The sequence below is a fragment of the Triturus cristatus genome, chromosome 1_2 (assembly GCF_964204655.1).
Source record: "Triturus cristatus chromosome 1_2, aTriCri1.1, whole genome shotgun sequence".
In the NCBI taxonomy this organism is placed as follows: Eukaryota; Metazoa; Chordata; class Amphibia; order Caudata; family Salamandridae; genus Triturus; species Triturus cristatus.
In genome coordinates, this window is record NC_140580.1 from 477,212,119 (window position 1) to 477,226,921 (window position 14,803).

Below are 14,803 nucleotides of genomic sequence, written 5' to 3' on the forward strand. Positions count from 1 at the left end.
GCGGGTGGCGCGTAGTGGGGCTACGCAAAGTGTACGGGTGGGCGTAGATTTGCCCCCACTCCATAATGCTTCACGTAGCCTCACTATGCCCACTACGCCCAGGGCTGACTTGTATGTGCAATGAGGAATTACACATCTTGCTGTGGAGGTACCTGTTAATGCAATGTTTGATACCTCATCCTGCTGTGGACATACTGGGCAGGCAATGTGGGATAACAGATCTTGGTATGGAGTTAAATGGGCAGGCAATGTGTGATAACTGATCCTGCTGCAGTGGTACCTAAGCAGGCAATTTGTTACAAATCGTCCTCCTGTGGCGGTACCTGGGCAGGCAATGTCCAATAACTCATCCTGTTGTTAAGGTGCCTAGGCAGGCAATGTGAGATAACTCATCCTCCTGTGCTGTGGAACGATCATTAAAAAAGCAGTCTATGTTCAACTCCAAGATCACACCAATGCTAACCATCTCCTGCATCACTTCCAGTCTAGCTTCCGCTAATGTTGCCACATGGAGACCATTACCTTACACATCATAGATGATGCCCTCTTGATCACAAATGAAGTTGACCCCTGCCTCCTAGTATTGCTGGACCGCTCAGCAGCCTTCAACACAGTCGAACATCCCACCCTTATGCACATCCTGGAGTCTCGAATGGGATTTGTCCACAATGTCCTTCAATTGCTCTCCTCCTACATTTACAACTGTCACCAGTTTGTTTACAAGGGCGCCTAAGGCACAAAATATCCCCTGTACACCATTACACTGAAGACTGAGAAATGTAGCAAGGAAGAAAGGAGGCCTTTTCCACCCATGCACCCAGGATATGGAACTACATCCCAATATCAATCAGCATTGCCCCAGCACTGCTCCAATGTAAGAAAGTGTTGGAGACTCACTTCTTTAAAATACACCACATCGCAATGCGTTAAGCATCCACAACCCAGCTTCCTGCCCTATTAATCATTGACTTTATGCTTCTTTTTTACCTGGTACTGCGCCCCACTGCTTTTTGGCTAAGTTTGCGCAATAGAAAAACCACATACAGGCATACATCCATACATGCCTGGTCAGGCAATGTGAAATAACGCAGCCTCATATGGAGGTAACTGGATGGAATGTACCAAGTGATCCTGCAGTGAGAAATAACTGCACCAGCAAAGGGCAATATCTTACACTGTTGTAAAGTCACCCATGGAGGCAACGGGCGGTAACTCATTCTGCTGTGGAGACACCTGCACATACAATCGAAGAAAGCCCGTTTTACTGAAACAAGTAAAACACCTTTTCTTCAGCATCGACCGCGCCTCCTCAAACGACAGAGAGCAGCCCCCTGAGAGTCCAGTTCAGAGTGAGGCCCACAAAACCGTCCTCACGTTCCCTGGAATCGAGTTCACTGCAGTTTGTCTGTTTGTATCATTGGGACAACCCGTGGTAAGTCAACCCTCAAGACACGGCTGGCGCTGAGTCTTTACATCATCCCTCAGTCGTGATAGACACACGCCTGGCATCTCCTCGCAGCCACCGGGTCACTCCTCGCCCTTCCCTTTGTTCTTCCCTGTCAGGGTTTTCACGGGGATTTCGAAATCAAACAAAAACACAGACCATTTGCATTAATGGCTTGGAATCAACGCGCTGACGGTCTAACATGAAAGGACAGGCGTAGTCGATAGGAAGCGCAAAAAAAAATCATACAAATATTCCGCTCATGGTTTTATTTTTAGAAAGAATTGGTACACTCTTTGAAAGGCTTTCGTTTCATTACGAATTTTCTCTGGAGAATAAATGAGGTTTGCGAAGAAGAAGAACCAAGACAGCGCCTATCGCTGAATAATGTTGCTGACCCAGATTGCCTTCTTCCTTATAGCGCTACCAGAGAGAGGGCGTGCGGGTTTATTAGAGTGACAGAGGTGCCGGGAAATAGAAGCGAGAGAGAGAGAGAAACAGGGAAAGAAAGATAGAATATGTATTTGTATGTTTAATATAATATGCTTATATTGATGGTGTGCCATTGTCTCCTGTCTGTGTAAACACCGCTGGGACGCCAGGGCTGTGGTCCTGGTCTGTAGAATTCTCTGCAGAAGTGCTCCCCAGCTGAAGATATGGCTGTGAGCATGATACATAAACAAGGGGGCTCGCCTCGGCCTGGGCTCCCTCCCCAGCCATCTCTAAATCATGGCTGTCGCGGCCCTCGCAGCTCCGCTCCTTCAGCCTGAGCAACTCCCCCCACCCCCGCGCCCTCCCCTCCCCTCACCGTGATCCGAGGGATGCTCTTCTTCCCTTGGTAGGACATGGTCAGCAGGGATGGGTGGGCCCTGTCCGGAGGGGCTCCTGGGAGATACGGGTGCTCTGTCCGGGCGGAGATGCCAGGACCGTTCTTTCTCTCGTGGGCTCTCGGGGCGGAGTCTTTCCGCCTCTGCTGGGAGGCGGGGGAGGGGCTCTGCTCGTCCCTTTCTCTGCCCTGTATTCTCGGCCGCGATGCTGCTGTGGACCGAGCCCGCTGCTGGAGCTTCCCTGCTCTGAGGCAGCCGGAAATCGCGATTGGCTGATTCGCTTTCAGTCTCGTGCAGGCAGAAAGCAGCTCTAACGGGAACAGAGCCCCCTCCGCACCAGGGATCAACTTCAGGACTCAGGCAGGAAACAAAGCCCGAGCACCTAGCAACGCACGTGCCCCAGAGGAGAGCGGTGTCAGCCAAGCCCCCCCCCCATGCTTTGGCAGCATCCTCTATTTTCACCAGACACCAACGTCTCCCCACCCTCGCCCACCAACCCCTCCAGCCCGTCCCCTTTCATTACTCAGAAACTTCTCCACCCTCGTCTAACAGCAGTCTCGCCCTCGCCCACCTTTCTCTAATACTTACAAATCTCTCTCCTTTCATCACACAACAACCTCTCCCAAACCGTGTCAACCCCTCCCTCTGCGTTCACCATCTAGCAAGCCCTCTCCACTTAATCCAGCAGCTCCTCGCCTTTCATCACCCACCTCCTCTCCCTATCCTAATCCAGGTTACCCCCTCATTTTATAACCCACAAACCTCTCCCCAACCTTAAACCATTTGCCATCCTCCTTTCATCACCCAACATCTTCCTCGCCCACCAGCATTGCTCCACTACTCTTGTGTAGCAGGCAGGACTTCTACTTTCGTCAACAGCCCTGATAGTACAGGGCACCGTCTCTTTTTATCACCCAATAACCCCCCAGTTCTAATCCAGCGGCCCCTCATCCCCGACCAGCCCCTCCTGGATGGAAGTGTCCTTCTATCACTTAGCAACCTCTTCCCCGCCCTCACGCAAAGACCACGCTCCAGTCCTCGCATTGCAGCCCCTCTCTTTTCAGCACCCAGCAACCTCTACCCAGTCCTAGTCCGCCTCCCCTATGTTTTCATCTCTAAATTCCCCCCTCCCCCCACCCTGAATCCTAAACCAGGAGTCTCTGTCCTTTTATTACTAAGCAACCGCTCTGTTATTCTTGTTCGTCAACCCCAGGCCCTTCTTCACACAGCGAACTATATACTTTCTCACAAAGCATCCCCCTCCCTTCCACACCCACAGACCGCCTCCAACGCCCATCGGTTTGCCCCACTTCCTTCCTCGTCTAGCAACCTTCCTAGTAACACGCACCCAGCAACTCTAAGTTAAGCGCGGATATCCCATAGCCTGGCTTCCATACACCTAATATTCTGAATTAGTGCATGCAAAATGAAAGTTCGCAGGAAAGACTCAGACTAAACCAGTTTTCTATTGAGAGAATTGTGTTGCAGGTGTATTTGGTAAACAAATGGGTTAATTTACGGGGGATACAAGGGCAGCCAGTGATTTATGACCTAAGCTGACTGCAGCCTGGTTAGCCAACCAGCACCAGGAATATACAATATCCAGGGGCAGATGTACGACCCTAAATTGCAGTCGCAAACGGGCAATCGGGCCGTTTGCGACTGCAATTTAGGGCATGGCCATGTACAAACCTCATTTTGCGAATCAGTAAATTTTACAGATTTGCAAAATAAGGTGTGCGACTCGCTATTAGCAAGAGGCATGCCAAGGGCGTCCCTTCCTAATAGCTACTCGCATTTGTATGTATGAATGTTTTGCGACCGCAATTGCGGTCGCAAAACACTCGCAATATACCACCTACTTCAAGTAGGTGGTAAACCATTTGCAAACAGGAAGGGGTCCCCATAGGACCCCTTCCCCTTTTTTTTAGGTCTTACTATATTCCCCTCTCTCCCGTTTGTGCTGGTCTGTGCTCACGTATCTATAGCGCCGAGGTACCCGTTGGGTGTTTGTCGCGCTCTACAAATACTATATACAATACAATACAATGAGTCAAAAAATATTTTTCAAGGGCAGGCAGTGATCCCAGGGACCAAAGCCTGCCCTTAAAAAATGAAACTGAAAAGTTTCATTTTTCTTTTTTTTAAAATGCATCCTGTTTTCCTTTAAGGAAAACCGGCTGCTTTTTAAAAAAAAAGAGTGCTTTATTTAAAAGCAGTCACAGATATGGTGGTCTGCTGACCCCAGCAGGCCACCACCCCTGTGAGTGCTAGCCATTCCTAATGGGGTCGTAAATTGCGCTTTCCTCATTAAATATTAATGAGGCATGCAATTTGCGACCCCATTAGGAATCACAAACAGTGTCTGAGGCACTGTTGTACATTCCAATTTGCGAGTCGCAAATGCGACGCAATTTGCGGGTTGCAAATTGGTGAGTCGTACATCTGGGCCCTAGTGCTGAACTCTGGTGTTCACCCCACATCTGGACCTCATAGTCCAGTAAATTGAACTCACGCACAGAGGCAGAGCATTACCAGGCCCATCCCCCCTTATTGTTCAGTCCTCCAACTCTCCTTGGGAATAACAGAACGCTGTTGCTTTCATCTCTGGCTCCTGCCATGGGGACTCTGGGGGTATTGCATGGAGCTCCCTTTGGGCTCCTTCTTGTGGTTGCTTTTAGCCTACCTCGCAAGGTGAAAGCCCTTTCTCGAAGTCTCAAGGGCGGGGTAAAGCAGGGAGTGAAATGTGGCCCTGACATGGGAATGCAGCTCTAAGCTGCTACGCCACTGCACAGTATGCCACTCCACTCTACCACATTCCACTGTAAAATTCAATATGTCGCCCTGCATGCGATGCAGGCAGCCACATTTCCTAACAAAGAAATAGGATTTTCCTTCTTCACCAAGCACTGTCTTTCCTGACAACACTCACTGAAATAGTACCACTGCTCTCCACCAAACACTTTCCAACCCTAACGCAACCAATAGCTTAGCAAAAATGTCATGAGGTCTGGGTTTGGCAAGAAAAATGGTCCCTTTGAGTGTTGGTCTCATAAAATACTGCAATTGTCAGGGTTCGATGGGCCCCCTTATGGCTCTGGATGCTGGTTCAATGCACCTGCTGCACCAATGGTAGCTACACCCCTGTACAGAACATCCTGATCCCTTTTTCACTGAACAACCCCTGATTTTCTGAGCTGCTTTCATGCACTAACTGTATTACTTCCACATCCTGCGACCATCTCTGTGCTCCTATTTCCTCTCTTACCTAGCTATCTCTTTCCCTTCATTATGCAGCACATCTCTCTCTTCTAAAAATCCAATCTCTAGTCATGAGTGGAGAGTCAATCAAGCTCATTGATGTAGAAAAGTATTCCATTGAGACACATTTCATAAGGGAGCAAGCCAGCACACCTCGCTCCCTGCATTGTGTGGCCGGCCGACCCAGAAGCAGTGCCATTCCCCCGTTGGGCCATTACTTTCAGGCCATGGCGGGTGTGGGGAGGGTGGTAGTATGCAGGGGCCTCACAGGGGGACATTCACACCTAAGCCCCCCTGGAGTAGCAGCATCAGGTGTGTGCTTTTCTTGACCGACCCCCCCCCTGCCAGGTTATACCCTAAGGCTATAATGGGATGGCGAGGTGGTTGGGGGGTTAGTAGGAGAAGTGGCCTCGTTAGGGACAGGTGTTGACACCTCGGTCCCAGTGTTTTTAGGGCCTTGATGCAGGAGTGTGGGTATATTTGCATATGCCTCAATGTGAGGTCACCATTCCCAGAGGAAGAGAAACATAGGATGTAGCTTATGGTCTACGAGCTGCTGACGTTGGAACTTAGGAAGTACGTGTGAGTGCTGGCATCAGCTCAATATCCAGTGTTTGTGGGCAAATCACTTAATCTACCTAAAATAACAATTATATTGATTATGTGCAATGTAGCTGATGCTCATGGTAATTGCTCCAGGGCCTTCGGACCGAGTTCACGCTATTTAAAGCTCCAAAAAAACACTAACCATTTGGAAATGTTGCCCACTTTTCTTTGAAGTCCCAAGCCTAATTGTGATCCCAATCCTACCCAGCATGGCATCTTCCTACATCGCTGTGCAGCGTCGCTTCCAATGAGCTCCGAGGACACCTACTCCAACACCAGCTTTCGCCAGTTGTATTCTGCTGATAAGCCGAACAGGAGAGTAGCATGATGAAAGTCTAGGATAGTAGCCTGGAGTGTTGCGAAGAAGCGAAGATTCAGGGGGGATGGATGGAGAGAAAAGATCCTGCAGCTTGACAAGTATTTCTCTGGTCCTGAACTTTTGCAAGTTGTTCTTGGAATACACTTGATTGCTCCCCCTGACTCATGCCTGTGTTGCATCTTAAAGTGGCCCTCCCATTTAGAAAAAAAAGAATTCGCTTCTCCCAATCCTGCATTTCTAATAGGGGCGTGCTAAATATATGTAATTTCCAATTGCACAATTTTGCGAAATTTTGGAAAAACCACACAAAATTATGGAAATCTACCTGGAATCCATATCGGACGGTTACTACTATGTTTTAGCATGAATTACGCCCTTGTTTTCCTTTTCGATGAGGGAATGCATTAGATACCAAAAATGACACAAAAACACAAGTGCTGTGTAGAGTAGCCATTTGGGATTAGTTCATTTGCATGTTTTCTATGCTTCCACAATATAATTTTTATCTGCATTGACTTGCAATTACGCCTCGTGGCATGATGGCATACATTTGGGAATTTGACGAAACAAGCATAACACAAAATGTCAGAAATTATGCAAGATTAAACCAGCATATTGAAAGTGTTGCCTGTGCCTAACGTCTAACAATAGGCATTCTAGAATGTTGATTTATGTGATGATGTCAGATGGGGGGTTCAGGTGCATATCTGCCAACTTACAAATTAATGCCACCATGTGAGGAGGGGGTGGGGCCTTGAAGGGGGCGGAGCCTCATGCTAAGAGCTGCCTAAGAGCCACTCTGCCCTACACCAAGCCCCCCCCCACCCCGCGCCTCTACTTGACAAATAAAAGAAAGGGTCATTGAGGCTGGCACAGATGTACTGGTGTGTTTTCACACCTTTTAATGGGCATCAGCTGCTTACAGCCTCCGAAAACGAGCTGAAAATTCACTGTTTGCAGTGGTTTTCAGCCTCGTTAGGTCTCGCCTAGGCAGTGCGTATGCGCTGCCTAGGAGGGCTTTAGCCATGGTTCAGCTCCTTTCCAAGCACTGCACTCATGCTTGTGGCGGCATCCACCTTGCGGGAGCGAGCAGTGGCGTGCCACAAGCACAAGTGCAGTGCATGAAAAGTGAAGACTGCGCGCGCATGCACGCACCACTCCCGGGCTTGTTTAAAGTAAAGAAGGGCACAGTAAACAGTGAGCGCGCGCATCTGTGCTCCTCTTCTCACCGGTATTGTCCGTTGAGGCTCCTGCCCTGCCTCGGTCCTCCATGTCCTGCAGCAGAGGAAATGTCACTCGGTCTTCAAGGTGCTGTTGGACTCCCAGTAAAGACTGCGGCCCCACAGAAAGGGGAAGGCGAGCCCTAGCCTCCCTTCGTGACCCTTTCCCCTTTATTCTTACCTGTCCCTCCTCCATTCCGCTGCCCCTCTACTGTGTCCCTTCTTCACACATTGTTACCCTTCCCTTGTCCTGTCTCCTGGTCTACCGTGTTTCCTCCCGCCTCTCTTGTGCTCTTTTACTCCCTCGTCTACCATGTCTTTCTCTGCCGTCGGAAGCCTCTTCTTTTCACCCTTTATCAGCTTAAATCGCCGCTCCTTTGCCCAAGGTCCTTATTCCTATATTTCCATCCCTGATTTACCTCATCTATAACTTCGTTCTTCCTCTGACATCTCCCTGCTGCCTTCCTTCACCCCCTGTGCAAACCCCTTCCCTCTCAGACAACCACTACCTCGCGTGCGCCTCCTTCCCTCTTCCCTCACATTTACCCCCTTCAACCCCTTCTCTCCTCCTCTCGCCTCTATTGCCCTCCCCTCCCTCACACACATACTTTGCTCCTCGAGGTAGTCTTGGGGCGGCCTGATGGCCCACCCAATCATGGGCCATCATAAGCGGCAGGGCCGGTCTCGGTTGCACCAGATGAAGAATATCCCACTTTGGCACTTCCGGGTGTTTCCCCAGAGTGTGTTTTTTGTTTGTTTACCAATCCTGTTGTTCTGATCTATCAGCTCGGTTCATACCATTCTGATGTGCAGGGTTCGTGACACGTTTAACGTATCCAAACACAGTGCCATTATAAACACCCAAATATTGCAAAGTAATCCAAAGGAGACAGCAAGTGATGTATATAGGTGTTTGCCCGCCGAGCTCGGACTCGTCCCCACTGGCACACGTCCAAGCGCTTCATACAGACTTGTTAGCGCTCTTTGTACCTGTGCTCCTGGCGCAAAGCTCTCGCTTCCGTGAAAGACATAGTGGCGCGCTGCCAGGTGTACTGGAACAAAGCCCAGACTAGCGGTGCTGTCAGCAATGTTACATCACTGAACGCAGAGATTGTGAAAAACCCAAGTATCACAGGAAGAACTGTCACAAATGAGCTACACAGCTACGCCCCTTCAGCAGGAGAGTGGCAAGGTGAAATATGTAGCCCGTGGTGCATTTTGGGGCACATTGTTGCAAATATATTACTAACACATAGTGTAGCAGTAAACTGTCATTTACAGACAGCAGATTTTCCATTGAAGTGATCACAAAATTCACACTGACATGCAGTTTCACTGATAAAACTATTTAGGGCAAGGGTTTGATTGGGATTAAAAATCATCCCGGGCACGCTAAAAAACAAGCATTGACATAGCCAATAGGTCTTGCCTTTGGGACCTTATAAATGTTTAGTTATCCAGCACAATATCCTTGGTGCAACAACATCAAGTGTTGCATGGCTAAATACTTATAAGGTCCCAAAGGCGAGACCTATTGGCTATGCCAATGCTTGTTTTCCTGCCACCGTGTGATTTTGACTCCTCGCGAGGTGACTATGCGAAGGGAGCAGAAATTGTGTTACACATGAAGGCACTGTGTGAGTTGGCAGGTATGGAGGTGTAATGTGACATCACTCACTGAATGACACTTAAACACAACTCAGAAGGGATAGTGCTGGGAGCGTTCACAAGCCTGTGTTTGACGAACATTGTTTAAAAGCATTAACGCTGCAGCAGAAACTGTATATATGAAGGGTTCACTTCTATATAGCTAAATGTATGTCCTCGACATTCGAAAGAGACCTTGAAATATCCAATCACATATTTCTCACAGATACCTCATGTTAGTGGCATTGTTGTCCATGATTCAGCAGATGATGTGCTTAATTTGATCCGGAGGTTGGTGGGGGCCAACTGCATTCATTTTTGGGGACCTGTCTGCGTGCAGAAGAGAGAAAATACACAAACGGGAAAGAAGGAGGAAGAGAAAGACGGAAAAACGGACACAAAGGGAGAAAGCTGGCAGGCAAGAGTGCGATAAAGGGGCAACAATGTCTGGCAGTGGCTTAAAGAGGCCTGAGGTGATTTCCAACACTACGCGGCCTTCGTATTCAGCACGACTAGCCCCGCCGAAACAGAGTTTTCGGCCCCGGCACTCATCCTTTTACAAACTAAGCACTGACTGATGTGATCAGAGAAACATTAAAAACCCTAACAGGAGGTAGAAATACAAACGGTGACAACTGTGCAATTCTTTTATTTACATCTAGAGTTGTAAAGATATCTAGTGACCAAAGCAAAGTGCACGATGGTGAAACTGGAAACTAGGGGGCATATTATCAATGGCCAGCGATAATTATCGCTGGCGTTCATAGCGATAGAACAATTATCGCCAGCTATCGCTGAATATTATCGCCATGATAACGCTATATTTACAACACATAGCGCTATGGCGATAATATTTCAGCGATACCGGTGTTTTCAATGGAACATCGCTGGTTTTCCAGCGATGTTCCATTGAAAACAGCGATAACATTGCTGATAGCACCCTGTGGTCCTATCAGCATAATCCATATCCCATTAAAAGTATGCCTTAGTCAGGATTTCCGGAGTTAAGGCTGAGGTAGCGTGATTTTTTTTATCGCTGCACCTCCTTGTTAATATCGCGAAGCTGCCTTCACGATATTAACATGTGTTTTTTTCACAGCCACGCCTCTTTTGCATCTCATTAGCGATGCGAGGCAAGGCTGTGAAAAAACAGGCTCTACAACAAGGAAACACGCGCTAGCGTGTCCTTGATGATATTGCGATATAATTATCGCCGCTTCTCGCCCAAAAACGGACGCTAAAGTGGCGATAATTATATCGCCAGCCCTTGCTAATAATATGCCCCTATATTAGCTAAGTCTCAAAAAAGCATTTTCAATGGAAAGTGCTTCTGAAGCACATGGAGGGCAGGAGGGAGGCGGGTGAGAGAAAGCCTATCCCCCCCAACACCGGCAATGGCAAAGAAGACAGTGTGTCATAGACCCCCGTGCGAGGAAGGAAATGGTCCCCTGACAGCTGTGTGGACTGCGGAACACATCAATACAGATGGACCAGCGGGCATCAGGCCCCTGGGCCCTAATGTCACTGGGCCTGCTGCACCAATGGAAGCGACGCCCCTGACCCCTATACTGGATGCATATTTACTGTACGGGAAGGTATTGCGAACTTCACCTTCATAGATGTGTGTCCGGGACCCTCTTTAATGCCCGGAGTTGTTCACAGCTGCCTCTTGCATTTCTCTCGCTTTATTAACGCGACTCTGCTCAACTGGACTGTGACCCATATTTGGAAACATTGTCCTGTTTCCTTTCCAGCTAGCAACGTATGTTACTGATGGACAGGATATAAAACACACTCCCAGTGCTGTAAAAGAGGTTTTAATGGCGTACGTCGGCCATCGATCTGACAGAGATTTAACACCTGACTGGATTGGTCAGTCTCAGTGGAGGTTCCCGGTAGGAAATGTACACAGTCCAGATAAACTGCATCTGTGCACTACAACTGGGAGACAATCATGTAATTGTATTAATAGAAAATGCAGCCACGTGAGAGGTGCAAAGAATCCAAGGGGCAATGGGGTGCTGTGAGCTTGATGGAAATAGCCGCTGATTACTGCTTCTTTTATGGTGAATGAATGTTGTTTCACCGCCCTTTAGGCGCTCTCTTTTTGCAATACAGGGAAGAGAGGCGCATGGAGAGATACATGGAATTATGGCACGTGGCCTAATTGGAAAGCTGGAGCTCGAACATTAGTCTAGACTTCGCAACATTAAGAATGGAGCACGGGCGTAAGCTATCCATTGTGCAGATGGTGCAGTTGCACCGGGTCCTGCAAGACCCAACGAGCCCTCATGTATTTCTTTTTTAACACCCAACCAGAAGTCGGAGGGTCTTTTCCCTGCTTGCGCCAGGGCCCGTTGCACGTCCTCCACACTACACTGGACTGTACAAAGCACAAACCAGCAGTAACTTAAACGCTGGTGCAGGAGCAGCGCCCTCACCTGGCGCTATCTGACCAGCTACCCCAATGCTAAAAAGTCCTTCTTTTTCAATTCTCATGGGTACGCTGACAGTACTGCCCGAGCATTCCACTCGGGAGGGGGAGGGGCACTGCACTTTGACAGTCTGACACAAATGAGCAGGCAGCCGGTGCCCTCTCTGTCGAAAGGGATGACGGTCACTGGAATGGCAGGAAAAAAACACACCGAAATAACGGACGGCAACATCCTGAGCAAATCGACGTTAAAAACACCTAAACATACATTGTTCAGCACTTGTAGGGGTCATTTATCATGAAAGGTATTGTGAAATACCGTTCAATAATCAGTAGCTGGGGTGCATGCGGGCGTCCACATTTGAATTGTGAAACACATTAATTTCGTTAAATATCACGGAGTAGCACAGCTCACTTTTGGATGTTTGAAAACACATTTTAGAAAGCTTTTGAGACGCCATCTTGGGACACAATACTCTGCAAACGGTATTCAGTGCCAGTGCACGTGTAGTAACCCCGTTTGAAATGGTGCCACGACTTCTCGTCATTGTGGCACCTTTAATCTTACATATACCAACAACAGACTGGGTGCTAAAGTCGAAGTTACTTTTTGTTGTCCTGGAGGACCCTAGTGCATGGTTACCTGACTCGAAATGACTTCTTCCTGCTCCGGGGCCGCTCCTGCCGTGTGGGTGCCAGGTTCCACCAGGGTCAGCCCCTCCACCATGCTGCCGCTTTCGTTGTCAGAATGAACAGTGCCATAGGGCCCAGGGAGCTCCCTTTCAAGGTGACCGCCTTCACTCCGCATGGTGCCACTTTCCCTTCTAGTGCCAGCCGTGCCATCTATGCCAGGTCGCCCCCTCTCCAGGCAGCTGCCTTTACTCTTCCTGGTCTCACTCTCCCGGCCTGTGTCCGCCTCACCATTCATGCTCGGGCGCCCCCTCTCGAGGCTGCTGACTCCACTCCGCCGGCTGCATACGCTCAGCGAGTCAAAGTCCAGTGTTTTATTCTCAAAAGCCCCCTCGACGTTGCAGAACATGCCCCCATACTTCTGTCTCGGTTTAGGACTGCCTGACCCGAGCCCCGCGAAGCAGCCACCCCCCTCTTCCTGGGGGGTATCGGTCTTCTTCAGTGCGGCCATAGCTGTGCTGCCTAAAGGTTGCCGGTTTAGGAGGACTGGAGGCTGAAGACTTCTGACCGTCCGGTGTCTAGGAGCTGCAGTCTCTGTTGGGAGGTCTCAAGATTACACCGCCCCACGCCCACTGCCACTGCTGCGAGGGCACCAGTAGGCACCCTGTGAACGAGGCTGACTCAAGTGGAGCTGTCCCTCGGAGGAGGTGCTGAAACACGAGTCCCAGATGCTGCCTTCATACGCTTCCCAGAGGACCCAGCCGCATCTGTCACCTTTTGGACAGCGCTTCAAGTCGTTTTACCATCACGCCCCTCCTTTACTCTAGGAAACCTCTTACAGTTTCCTGGCTCCTCTGAATTGACAAACTAGCACCCAGCTTAGTTAATTTCGATTAATCGAGTTACGCTAGAACAATAATGATGTCAAGCTCCAGAATCAGAAAACCACGATCCTTAATGAACATATTTTTGCCAATTAAAATATCTGATAGCATGCTTACTTTGATAACTACACAAAGACAAATATACGTTCATAATGTATTTTTAGGCACTATGTCGCCTGATTTGGCTCAAGTTATTCCCACATCTCCTTTACTCGATTTATTTATTGCTGTGGCTTTTAAAGTTATATTAACCTGCTGGAAAGACAATTCTAAATTATCCTTTTTACGTTGGTGGAACTATATATGTGATGAACATAGAATTGCCTCTATTCCTCATTCTTCTATCCACCTTCAAAATAAATCTGATTTACTATGGCGACCTTTTACGACTTTTCTGTCATTATCATTATAATCCCTTTCTATCCTTATTACTGAGTTCTCCTTCTCTTTCTTTCTTCTCTCTTCTTTACTCGTTTCCTTTTTTTTTCTTTTTCTCGTTTTCTCTTTTTTCTTTTCTCTTTCCTCTATAAAAATTACTTTCCTCTTTAAATATTATATTCATTCTAACATTCACACAGGCTCTCTGTATACCACTGTAATATCCTAGTTTTATATCTTTTTCCTTAGGTATGCTTTCTTGTTCCTTTTTTATTTATCTCCATTTTAGGCACGTTATTATAAATGTTTATATACTCTGTAACCTTTTCTGTATAATTATCCTATTATGCAGTTACTATTTTTTTTAATACATTTGTATGCTTATCTTTTGACCATTATTGACTAGTTTATATTTGTAATCCTGTGTTTTCTTATATCCAATAAAAAAATATTTAACTAAAAGACAAATATACAGGTTTGCAAATTCACCTTTATGTACATAATGCCTTCTGAACTATTCTCAGAGTAAGGATTTGTAGGGAGCTGGCTCTCTATATAGTGTGTCAAAGTTAGATGCACCGTGCATAGAGTTCAGGTATCCCTTATTAGTGTACAGGGGCTTGCGGCAACAATCCCAAGGTGCTCTATTTTTGGTAGTGTGGTCGAGCAGTCTTAGACTTTTCAGAGAGGACTGTTAAGCATTTGTCAAACACACAGATCAATAAATAAGACACACTCAATAAGGAAATACACCACTAATTTAGAAAAATAACATAGATTTTTTTATGTTAATTGAGACACCAAGATTTATAAGACTAGGTAAGTACTTTTTGAGTTAACAATTTTAAGAAACACAGAAAATACAGCTGTCAGATTTGAGGCATGAGCCACTAAAGAGGTAATGTTATCCAATGGCAGAAACACTGCATAGGGGTACTTGCAATCAAGTTACAGGGTTGTTCTTCTGGACTTATTGTAAGTAGAGGCCAAGGTCCTTTGAACCACCAGTCATTTTGGTTTACCTGCCCTGGTGTGTCTGGGTGCAGAGGTGCTGGTCGCAAGGGTAGCCTCCAACACTACAGCTGAAGTCAATGGGATTCCCTGTAACACAAAAAGGCTGGAAGTGGGGACTAGGGGTCCAGTTTGGCAGAAC

At 47.7% G+C, this 14,803-nt stretch overlaps 1 protein-coding gene across 2 annotated transcripts in view; it reads right to left on the reverse strand.

The window, feature by feature from the left end:
- DPYSL4 (dihydropyrimidinase like 4) overlaps window positions 1-12,946 on the reverse strand; it is a 186,158-nt gene extending 173,212 nt beyond the window's left edge. The window contains exon 1 of one of the 2 annotated variants that reach the window (XM_085606201.1): window positions 2,253-2,614. In XM_085606201.1, coding sequence (XP_085462327.1) covers window positions 2,253-2,291 — 39 coding nt within the window. In that variant the 5' untranslated portion in view covers window positions 2,292-2,614. Of the gene's footprint in view, window positions 1-2,252; window positions 2,615-12,401 lie in introns of those variants that run through there. The other variant, XM_085606200.1, reaches the window with a different exon arrangement.
- Between the last annotated feature and the right edge of the window lie 1,857 nt (window positions 12,947-14,803).